This window comes from Coregonus clupeaformis, chromosome 10, assembly GCF_020615455.1.
Source record: "Coregonus clupeaformis isolate EN_2021a chromosome 10, ASM2061545v1, whole genome shotgun sequence".
NCBI classification, from domain to species: domain Eukaryota; kingdom Metazoa; phylum Chordata; class Actinopteri; order Salmoniformes; family Salmonidae; genus Coregonus; species Coregonus clupeaformis.
Genome location: NC_059201.1, coordinates 50521842 through 50534050, shown reverse-complemented (window position 1 = coordinate 50534050; position 12209 = coordinate 50521842). Strand labels below are relative to the sequence as shown.

Below are 12209 nucleotides of genomic sequence, written 5' to 3'. Positions count from 1 at the left end.
TTTTCTCCTGAACTTCTTCTACTCTCAACCTCTCTGATCATTTTCATGATGTTCATCCGGTTTGCTTCTATATGCCATATCTTTCTAACTGTGCTCTTTCACAAAAGCTCCCAACCTACAACCTATATACTTATTATGGACACAGTATGCTTACATTATTAGTTATCTTGTTGTTATTAGTTGTTGTTAGTTGTTATTAGTTCCATCCTTCAACTCCATTCATCACCACCCATCTATCTCTTAACACCATCCATATAGGATTTCTATTTGCCATATATTTTTCAACTGTACTGTGATGTTTTACAAAAGTTCTGAACCTTTCTATTCTCATTGTTTCTACAGATTGTAAATTGTCCTAACCGACTTGCCAAAACGATAGTTTGTTAACAAGAAATTTGTGGAGAGGTTGACAAACAAGTTTTAATGACTCCAACCTAAGTCATTACTACTTCCGACTTCAACTGTATATTACATCTTGATACTGCATAATAAGTGCTCAACAACACAAGAAGAAGAGTGAAGACTGATGCATGTCCTTTGACCTTAAGAGTATGTCTGTGTCCCTCCCTCATCAGCTCATGACCAAGTCCAGTGAGAAGCCTCGTCTCACACAGATCCCCTCGAAGGACATAGACCCAGCGGAGACCGGGCCTGGGGACGGCTACCAGAGGAGGAGACAGAGTGGGACCAGCAACACTGAGTCAATGTGGGACACAGAGTCCACCTCCTCACGCGACTGCCATGGAGAACACACCATGGAACACACACCTCTGATGAATCAGGTACACAGACACAAACATATGCACGCAGGCGCGCGCACACACACACACACACACACACACACAGATACACACACACACACACACACACAGAGAGCTACCTAGGTCATACATACACAAATTTATTATATTAGTCCCACTCTCAAATATACACTATATATACAAAAGTGGATTTGGCTATTTCAGCCACACCCGTTACTAACAGGTGTATAAAATTGAGCACACAGACATGCAATCTCCATAGACAAACATTGGCAGTAGAATGGCCTTACTGAAGAGCTAAGTGACTTTCAACGTGGCACCGTCATAGGATGCCACGTTTCCAACAAGTCAGTTCGTCAGATTTCTGCTAGAGCTGCCCCGGTCAACTGTAAGTGCTGTTATTGTGAAGTGGAAACGTCTAGGAGCAACAATGGCTCAGCCGCGAAGTGGTAGGCCACACAAGCTCACATGACGGGACCACCGAGTGTTGAAGCGCGTATTGCGTAAAAATTGTCTGTCCTCGGTTGCAATACCAGCCAACTTGTTTTGACCTCGGTGGGTTTATTTATGTAAGGGAGTGTGTACACGTATTACTATGACATTATTAATGGGGTTGCAACACTCACTACCGAGTTCCAAACTGCCTCTGGAAGCAACGTCAGCACAAGAACTGTTCCTCGGGAGCTTCATGAAATGGGTTTCCTTGGCCGAGCAGCCGCACACAAGCCTAAGATCACCATGCGTAATGCCAAGCGTCGGCTGGAGTGGTGTAAAGCTTGCCGCCATTGGACTATGGAGCAGTGGAAATGCGTTCTCTGGAGTGATGAATCACGCTTTAACATCTGGCAGTCCGAAGGACAAATCTGGGTTTGGCGGATGCCAGGAAAACGCTAACTGCCCCAATGCATACTGCCAACTGTAAAGTTGTTCCAATATCTACTATAGTGGAATGCCTTCCCAGAACAGTGGAGGCTGTTATAGCAGCAAAGGGGGGGACCAACTCCATATTAATGCCCATGATTTTGGAATGAGATGTTCGACAAGCAGGTGTCCACATACCTTTGGTCATGTAGCGTCCTCAGAGAATGTGCAGACCAGCTGGCTGGAGTGTTTACGGACATATTCAATATCTCCCTATCCCAGTCTGCTGTCCCCACTTGCTTCAAGAGTGCCACCATTGTTACTGTACCCAAGAAAGCAAAGTTAACTGAACTAAATTACTATCACCCCGTAGCACTCACTTCTGTCATCATTAAGTGCTTTGAGAGGCTAGTTAAGGATCATATCACCTCTACCTTACCTGACACCCTAGACCCACTTCAATTTGCATACCACCCCAATAGATCCACAGACGATGCAATCGCCATTGCACTGCACACTGCCCTATCCCATCTGGACAAGAGGAATACCTATGTAAGAATGTTGTTCATTGACTATAGCTCAGCCTTCAACACCATAGTACCCTCCAATCTCATCATTAAGCTCGGGGTTCTGAACCCCACCCTGTCTAACTGGGTCCTGGACTTCCTGACGGGCCGCCCCCAGGTGGTGAATGTAGGAAACAACACCTCCACTTCGCTGATCCTCAACACAGGGGCCCCACAATGATGCGTGCTCAGCCCCCTCCTGTACTCCCTGTTCACCCATGACTGCGTGGCCACGCACGCCTCCAACTCAATCATCAAGTTTGCAGACGACACAACAGTAGTAGGCCTAATTACCAACAATGACGAGACAGCCTACAGGGAGGTGGTGAGGGCCCTGGCAGAGTGGTGCCAGGAAAATAACCTCTCCCTCAATGTCAACAAAACGAAGGAGATGATCGTGGACTTCAGGAAACAGCAGAGGGAGCACGCCCCTATCCACATCGACAGGACCACAGTGGAGAAGGTGAAAAGCCTCAAGTTCCTCGGCGTAAACATCACTGACAAACTGAAATGGTCCACCCACACAGACAGTGTGGTGAAGAAGGCAACAGTGCCTCTTCAACCTCAGGAGGCTGAAGAAATTGGTCTTGGCCCCTAAGGCCCTGACAAACTTTTACAGATGCACAATTGAGAGCATCCTGTCGGGCTGGATCACCGTCTGATACGGCAACTTCACCGCCCGCAACCGCAGGGCTCTCCAGAGGGTGGTGCGGTCTGCCCAACGCATCACCAGGGGGCACACTGCCTGCCCTCCAGGACACCTACAGCACCCGATGTCACAGGAAGGCCAAAAAGATAATCAAGGACATCAACCACCTGAGCCACGTCCTGTTCACCCCGCTACCATCCAGAAGGCGAGGTCAGTACTGGTGCATCAAAGCTGGGACCGAGAGACTGAAAAACAGCTTCTATCTCAAGGCCGTCAGACTGTTAAATAGCCATCACTAGCCAGCTACCACTCAGTTACTCAACCCTGCACCTTAGAGGCTGCTGCCCTATATACATAGACATGGAATCACTCATCACTTTAATAATGGAACACTGGTCACTTTAATAATGTTTACATACTGCTTTACTCATTTCATATGTATATACTGTATTCTATTCTACTGTATTTTAGTCAATGCCACTCCATTGCTCGTCCTAATATTTATATATTTCTTAATTCCATTCTTTTACTTTTAGATTTGTGTGTATGGTTGTGAATTGTTAGATACTACTGCACTTTAGGAGCTAGGAACACAAGCCTTTCGCTACACCCGCATTAACAAAGGCTAAATATGTGTATGTGACCAATATGATTTGATTTGATTTGTAGCTTCAGTTCAGACCACCTTTCTGGCTCTCCAATAGAGGGTGCCATGGCATTACGGCTCACTCTGTTAGTCATCCCTTAGTCGTGGCTTTTACAAGCTGCTGTAGTTGGGCTGTTTTATGTCGTTTCTAAAGTAACTGCTAATAACGATCTGGGAAACAAGTAAACAAACATTTTGCCTTTTAAAAAAATAGTTGTTTTACTTTTTTTCCCTCCACTCTCCCTCCCTTTCTATCGTTTTATCTACTCCCCCCCTCAAGTCTTTTCGTTGGGAGCAGCCCAGGCACCTCCAGGTCCTGACTGACAGGTGCAGACAAGCGACCCACCTGGACCCCCTGGGTGTGCCCGTGGTTCTGGGCCCTGCCCACCGCCCCCTCGGTCGCGCCCAGTCCTCCCCCGCCTCCACCTCTCTCCCCCCTCCTCCACAGCCCACGGACACCCCACTGTCTCTGGCCAGCCCTGGTCTGGAGACCACCGCCAAGCTACGCTTCACCACTGGTGAGAGACATTTGGGGAATGCTGTACTGTACACGGTGCTTGTTGTATCTTGTTGTATCTCATGTACAACATACTATATATTCAGAAGGTGCTGTATGTTCCATCCGCAGAATTACATATTAGCACTTAATTTATTAGGATCTCTGTGGTCCCGTCTACTGTATGTGTGTCTGGCTTTCTGGCTTTCTATCTATTTTGTATGGTCTCTAAACTACGGTGTGTGTCGGTGTGTGTGTGTGTGTGTAGGTCTGGTGTATGACTCTCAGATGCTGAAGCACCAATGCACCTGTGGCGACAATAGCCGACACCCCGAGCATGCTGGAAGAATCCAAAGCATCTGGTCCAGACTTCAGGAGAGGGGCCTCAGGAACCAGTGTGAGGTAGGTACAATATAAAGTACTACACAGCAGCACATACTACACTACAATATTCTAGATTCAGAGGGGTTAAATGCGGAAGACACATTTCAGTTGAATGCATTCAGTTGTACAACTGACTAGGTATCCCCCTTTCCCTTTCTACACAACACCACAGAACTAAATATGTTGGTTGAAACTGCTGTTTTGAACACTGCTGCCACCTAGGGTTACACCCCAGCACTGCACCCCCCTTTGCCCTGGCCCAGGGTTCCAAGATCAAACTTTGTGTGTTGTTTGTTTCTTTAAACAGTCCATTGAGGTCAGAATACCTCTTTTCCAAGGGAGGCCTGTTTGTGTACTTATGCTGTAATTTGTGTTTGTGTGTTAATGGGTGCGTGTGTGCATTCGTGAGTGCATTCATGAGTGCATGCATGTGGACTAGTGTGTGTATGTGCCTGCATGTATGCGCCTGTGTCTCGTGTGTGTGCGTGTGTTAACTCTAAATGGCATGGTGTGTGTGTGTGTGCTCCTCCAGTGTATCCGGAGCAGAAAGGCCACTCTGGAGGAGCTTCAGTCTGTCCACTCTGAGAAACATGTCCTGCTGTACGGCACCAACCCTCTCAACCGCCTCAAACTGGACAACCGCAAGCTGACTGGTGCGACACACACTCTCTCTCTCTCTCTCTCTCTCTCTCTCTCTCTCTCTCTCTCTCTCTCTCTCTCTCTCTCTCTCTCTCTCTCTCTCTCTCTCTCTCTCTCTCTCACTCTCTCTCTCTCTCTCTCTCTCACTCTCTCTCTCTCACTCTCTCTCTCTCTCTCTCTCTCTCTCTCTCACTCTCTCTCTCTCTCTCTCTCTCTCACTCTCTCTCTCTCTCTCTCTCTCACTCTCTCTCTCTCTCTCTCTCTCTCTCTCTCACTCTCTCTCTCTCTCTCTCTCTCTCTCTCTCTCTCTCTCTCTCTCTCTCTCTCTCTCTCTCTCTCTCTCTCTCTCTCTCTCTCTCACACATACAGCCACACATAAACATGCACGCTCATCTTCACACACACACACACCGCTCTGACACACCTCATTGTCAAACACTCAGGGGTGTGAATACTTACACTACTGTTCAAAAGTTTGGGGTCACTTAGAAATGTCCTTGTTTTCGAAAGAAGCAATTTTTTTGTCCATTTAAAATAACATCAAATTGATCAGAAATACAGTGTGGACATTGTTAATGTTGTAAATGGCTATTGGAGCTGGAAACGGCATATTTTTTATGGAATATCTACAGTACATAGGCGTACAGAGGCCCATTATCAGCAAACATCAGTCCTGTGTTCCAATGGCACGTTGTGTTTGCTAATCCAAGTTTATTATTTTAAAAGGCTAATTGATCATTATAAAACCCATTTGCAAAGAAAAAGCCATATTTCAGACTGGCCAATAAAAAGTAAATATTAAGATGGGCAGTCTGAGATATGGCTTTTTCTTTGCAACTCTGCCTAGAAGGTCAGCATCCCGGAGTCGCCTCTTCAATGTTGACGTTGAGACTGGTGTTTTGCGGATACTATTTAATGAAGCTGCCAGTTGAGGAGTGAGGTGCCTGTGAGGTGCCTGTTTCTCAAACTAGACACTATTGTATTTATCCTCTTGCTCAGTTGTGCACCTGGGCCTCCCACTCCTCTTTCTATTCTGGTTAGAGCCAGTTTGCGCTGTTCTGTAAAGGGAGTAGTACACAGCGTTGTACGAGATCTACAGTTTCTTGGCAATTTCTCGCATGGAATAGCCTTCATTTCTCAGAACAAGAATAGACTGACGAGTTTCAGAAGAAAGTTCTTTGCTTCTGGCCATTTTGAGCCTTTAATCGAACCCACAATTGCTGATGCTCCAGATACTCAACTAGTCTCAAGAAGGCCAGTTTTATTGCTTCTTTAATCAGCACAACAGTTTTCAGCTGTGCTACCATAATTGCAAAAGGGTTTTCTAATGATCAATTAGCCTTTTAAAATGATAAACTTTTATTAGCAAACACAACGTGCCATTGGAACACAGGACTGATGGTTGCTGATAATGGGACTCTGTACGCCTATGTAGATATTCCATAACAAATCAGCCGTTTCCAGCTCCAATAGCCATTTACAACATTAACAATGTCTACACTGTATTTCTGATCAATTTGATGTTATTTTAATGGACAAAAAAATTGCTTTTCTTTCGAAAACAAGGACATTTCTAAGTGACCCCAAACTTTTGAACGGTAGTGTGGGTAATAGGCACACATCAGTATTTTTACACACTCATAATCACACACATGGAACTATACACATACAGGGGGAGAACAAGTATTTGATACACTGCCGATTTTGCAGGTTTTCCTACTTACAAAGCATGTAGAGGTCTGTAATTTTTATCATAGGTACAAAAATCCAGAAAATCACATTGTATGATTTTTAAGTAATTAATTTGCATTTTATTGCATGACATAAGTATTTGATACATCAGAAAAGCAGAACTTAATATTTGGTACAGAAACCTTTGTTTGCAATTACAGAGATCATACGTTTCCTGTAGGTCTTGACCAGGTTTGCACACACTGCAGCAGGGATTTTGGCCCACTCCTCCATACAGACCTTCTCCAGATCCTTCAGGTTTCGGGGCTGTCGCTGGACAATACGGACTTTCAGCTCCCTCCAAAGATTTTCTATTGGGTTCAGGTCTGGAGACTGGCTAGGCCACTCCAGGACCTTGTGATGCTTCTTATGGAGCCACTCCTTAGTTGCCCTGGCTGTGTGTTTCGGGTCGTTGTCATGCTGGAAGACCCAGCCACGACCCATCTTCAATGCTCTTACTGAGGGAAGGAGGTTGTTGGCCAAGATCTCGCAATACATGGCCCCATCCATCCTCCCCTCAATACGGTGCAGTCGTCCTGTCCCCTTTGCAGAAAAGCATCCCCAAAGAATGATGTTTCCACCTCCATGCTTCACGGTTGGGATGGTGTTCTTGGGGTTGTACTCATCCTTCTTCTTCCTCCAAACACGGCGAGTGGAGTTTAGACCAAAAAGCTCTATTTTTGTCTCATCAGACCACATGACCTTCTCCCATTCCTCCTCTGGATCATCCAGATGGTCATTGGCAAACTTCAGACGGGCCTGGATATGCGCTGGCTTGAGCAGGGGGACCTTGCGTGCGCTGCAGGATTTTAATCCATGACGGCGTAGTGTGTTACTAAGGGTTTTCTTTGAGACTGTGGTCCCAGCTCTCTTCAGGTCATTGACCAGGTCCTGCCGTGTAGTTCTGTGCTGATCCCTCACCTTCCTCATGATCATTGATGCCCCACGAGGTGAGATCTTGCATGGAGCCCCAGACCGAGGGTGATTGACCGTCATCTTGAACTTCTTCCATTTTCGAATAATTGCGCCAACAGTTGTTGCCTTCTCACCAAGCTGCTTGCCTATTGTCCTGTAGCCCATCCCAGCCGTGTGCAGGTCTACAATTTTATCCCTGATGTCCTTACACAGCTCTCTGGTCTTGGCCATTGTGGAGGTGTGGAGTCTGTTTGATTGAGTGTGTGGACAGGTGTCTTTTATACAGGTAACGAGTTCAAACAGGTGCAGTTAATACAGGTAATGAGTGGAGAACAGGAGGGCTTCTTAAAGAAAAACTAACAGGTCTGTGAGAGCCTGAATTCTTACTGGTTGGAAGGTGATCAAATACTTATGTCATGCAATAAAATGCAAATGAATTACTTAAAAATCATACAATGTGATTTTCTGGATTTTTTTTTTAGATTCCGTCTCTCACAGTTGAAGTGTACCTATGATAAAACATTACAGACCTCTACATGCTTTGTAAGTAGGAAAACCTGCAAAATAGCCAGTGTATCAAATACTTGTTCTCCCCACTGTATGCATTGATCATCAAGTATTGAATAAATGTAAGATTCATGTATTTGATTTCTCTCACTCTTTCAGGAATCTTATCTCAAAGGATGTTTGTGATGCTACCATGTGGAGGAGTTGGAGTGAGTTACTCAGAATAACACACACACACACACACATGAACACACACACAGACTTACAGTACACTGGCAAACAGCTCAACAGACCCTGTAACGAACAATCAAAGAGTCATGTGAAATCTGTCCACTTATCTAATCACATTACAAAATGGCAAACATTACATGCTTGATTATACCTCATTACACAATTAAGCTAATAGGGCTACAAATTGTGGAGGCTGTTGTTTTTGGCGGGGACACGGTTGAAACGCCAATCAGATATCAAAGGCAAAGAAGAGGTGACAGATGAGAAGAAGAGAGAGAGGAAGAAAGTGTGGACTCTGAATTGTTTGCTTGGAGGGGTGCCTGGGGAACTGTGGTTGAGTGGAGGGGAATTTATTCAGGAGGAAGAGGGTGAAGAGAGGATGAATGGAGGAGGAAGAGGGGGAGAAGAGAGGAGGAGGAATAATTGGGCTAGTATGGTGTTGATAAGGAAAGAGAAAATGCAGACACTGAAGAAGAGGAGGAAGAAGAGATGAGTGCAGGAGGATGACGAAGATGAGAGAGAAAGGGAAGGGGAGCGTTGAAGAGGAAAAGAGAAAGAGGTAGAGTGTGTGTAGTCTTGATGAAGAAGAAAAAATGTGGACACTGAAGAAGAGGATGAAGAGGGGATGAGTGGAGGAGGAAGAAGATGAGAGCAAGAGGGTGAAGAGGAGAGTAGAGGACGGTTTGTATGGTGTTGATAAGGCGCCTGATCTGCCTGGATTTCCGGCCCTTGGTTCCTCTGGTGAGGCGAGCTGATTGAAACAAGATGGCAAAGAAAGTGATAAAAGAAATTCCTCTGATTTCATTGTTCTGCCGTGCCAAACCGCCAGAAATGTGGAGTTTTCGAACATGGAATAACAAAGGGAGGGAGAGAGAGAGAGAATCTGAGAACAGGAATACTCTACTACCCCCTTTACCATCATCATCAGCGGTTAAAGTCAGGGTTGTGGTGATTTGTGTGGGTAAATGTTACCCTTGCCACTTCCATACCCCTGACTCCCAATAAGTTATGCTTCTCTTCATTTAGTTGGAACACAGTAGAGACTTTGTAATCCAATACTGTAACAATCCAGTCCTTACCACAACCCGTCACCTCTGTTTCCCAATTCCACTGGATGACTTCCTCTTTACCTCATTGGGCTGTCACATAGTTGACATCAAGTGAGACCTATTTCAACCAATCAATTTATATTGTTTCTAAACGATGCCCTTGTTTCTCCTTGTGGTTTTAACTTTGATCCTGCCTCCTGGTAAATTCCTGGTTTTGTATGATTGACAGGTGGACAACGATACGATCTGGAACGCGACGCACACGTCGACGGCGTCTCGCTTGGCGGCAGGCAGCGTGACGGAGCTGGCACTCAGGGTGGCACAGGGAGAGCTGAAGGTGAGACCGCCAACCATTCATTGTCACCTCGGTTACACCCCCACTTAGTTTTGTCAGGGCCGTAACACAACTGGTCAGAATTATCAACACCGTAACATACATTAAAACACCTGGATATTGAAGCATAATGTAACTTCTGTTTGTTTTTATTGAATTTATGAATTTCACAAGAAATTGGAATACAAAAATTGCCTTTCTATATCAGTACCATTCAGTGTATTCTGAACTGATAAACATAACATTGGAAGATGTGCTCAGAGAGAGCAAAAGTGTTACAGGTTCTATTCCCTTCTCACAGAATGGCTTTGCAGTGGTGAGGCCCCCCGGACACCATGCAACCCGCTCTACCCCCTTGTAAGTACTGCACAGACACACACACACACACACACACTACATGGAGTCATGAGGTCTCTAAAATCATTTCAAAGGGTTCCCTACACATCAAAAGCACCGTTCAAAAGTGTGTGTTATGTGTGTGTATGGAGGATGTGTGTTACCTGCCCAAGGCTTGTGTGTGTGTGTGTGTGTGTGTATCAGTCTGAAATAGAATTCATTAGAAGGCTAACCACATTCAGCTGTGTGTGCTTGTATACGTCAGTGTGTGTGTGTGCGTGCTTGCATGCGTGAGTGGGTTTACGCGTGATAATGTGTCTGTCACTAGTTATTTATGTGTCGATAAAGACTTTCTGGAGGAAAGGAGTTGGCCAGCAGATATGATCTACAGTTCACACTCTCCCAGCTTATAGCTCCTGCTGACACCGCCGCTTTCAACATTCCTCTTCTCATTTTCATACATCAACTCTTTCTCTCACACCTTCTCTGTCTCACAATATCATACGGATATTGAGTACGAGTCAGCTTACTGTAAGTGGTTTATGAGGAGCACATTCTCTGAAATGCATGAGGAGGGAGGTCACGAGAAGTTATTTTAGGTCACGAGAAGTTATTTTGAGGTGTAGAGAGTATTTTAGTCTTTGTGTTTTGCTTTTGCTTTTGTTTCAGTTATGGTTTTCTTTTGTCTAAGATTGTCAGATGTTTACATGCCGTGTCTTTTTCCCATCGTTCATACATTGCCCCTTCGCCATTCTGCCACTGTCTTTCCAAACCATGCCTAAATATGAGTGCATGTCCAGTGAAACAAAGCATGTTTGACTCATTGGTACTAATATCCTCACATCACCTAGTGTGTGTATTGTGAGGATATTCTCTGAGACGCCCACACATTATTGTGGGGACATCTCCTGAAAATCCTTCACTTTACATTGTGTCTTTTGTCTCATTATGGGAACATGACCTCCTAAGTCCTGAGTATATCCTCATAAACCCACGTGTGTCTTTCCAAAGGGGTTTCTGCTTCTTCAACTCCGTGGCCATCGCAGCCAAGCAGCTCCAGCACAAACTCAGCATCAGCAAGATCCTCATTGTGGACTGGGTGAGAGACGACCGCCATCACTGGTCCCCACATGGGAGCTAAACACTTGCTTACTTACACAATTCACGTATTGACCATAAGCGTGGTGTCAACATTCACTCTGCTTTCCACATGAGTCTGGGCCCGCCACGAGTCTGGGCGTTAACACAGACAGACACACACATGTTGGAACACATGCACACTTAAGTACTTCCTGGTTTATAAAGACAAATAATTCAATGTAGTTTGGTGTGCACTAAAGGAGATGATGCAAACAACCAGAGCAAGTATGAGACTGGTCAAGCGTACTACATAATTAAGAGTCTGACGACCCCTTGACCTTTATCCCCAATGTCCAGGATGTTCACCATGGCAACGGTACCCAGTCGGTGTTCTACAACGACCCCAGCGTGCTGTATATCTCCCTGCATCGCTATGACAATGGCAACTTCTTCCCCGGTAGCGGGGACCCAGCTGAGGTAAGTTAGGTTGCACTATCCACCACCATGTACATCATGCTCCCCCATCAAATACATGATTGGTCTTTTCATTTGAAGAAGAAAAAAAAACGTCTGAGCCAGCACAGAACGGATTGGGTCGGCCCAATAGTCTGAAAACCTCTTTAGCGTCTGTTACCACCCACTCCATTCTCACCAAATAAGGAGGATAAAAAAGTGGACATTTTCCCATATTCTTCATCATGGGAGGATGGTCCATTAGATGCTACGCTGGCTTGGATGTGGTTTAGCCTTAAATAGCCCCTCAACCGCCGCTGAGCTGTGTGGTAAACCTCTGGTCTCTGTGTCCCTCTACCACAGCCCCATGTACCTATATAACACACTAGGGGGTAGCAGTGATGTCATCAGGGGTACCACACAGAAACATCAGGGTACCCGTAATCCGCTCCAGGGTCTCTTAAACATGAAAGGAATAACAGAAGGGATGAAGAAGAGAAGAACAATGGAGAGAGAGAAAGAGAGGGAGAGTGACTAGTTGGCGGTGGATGGCGGAGCTCATGTGTTTTGA

General features: G+C 45.4%; 1 protein-coding gene across 4 annotated transcripts in view; it reads left to right on the top strand.

Moving 5' to 3' along the window:
• LOC121575540 (histone deacetylase 7) overlaps window positions 1–12209 on the top strand; it is a 90340-nt gene that overhangs the window by 49167 nt on the left and 28964 nt on the right. For all 4 annotated transcript variants that reach the window (XM_041888707.2, XM_041888705.2, XM_041888706.2 and 1 more), the window contains 9 exons: window positions 576–782; window positions 3764–4001; window positions 4248–4381; window positions 4896–5016; window positions 8315–8364; window positions 9665–9772; window positions 10071–10126; window positions 11117–11204; window positions 11543–11662. In XM_041888707.2, the coding sequence (XP_041744641.2) occupies window positions 576–782; window positions 3764–4001; window positions 4248–4381; window positions 4896–5016; window positions 8315–8364; window positions 9665–9772; window positions 10071–10126; window positions 11117–11204; window positions 11543–11662 (1122 nt within the window). The remainder of the gene's footprint in view (window positions 1–575; window positions 783–3763; window positions 4002–4247; window positions 4382–4895; window positions 5017–8314; window positions 8365–9664; window positions 9773–10070; window positions 10127–11116; window positions 11205–11542; window positions 11663–12209) is intronic.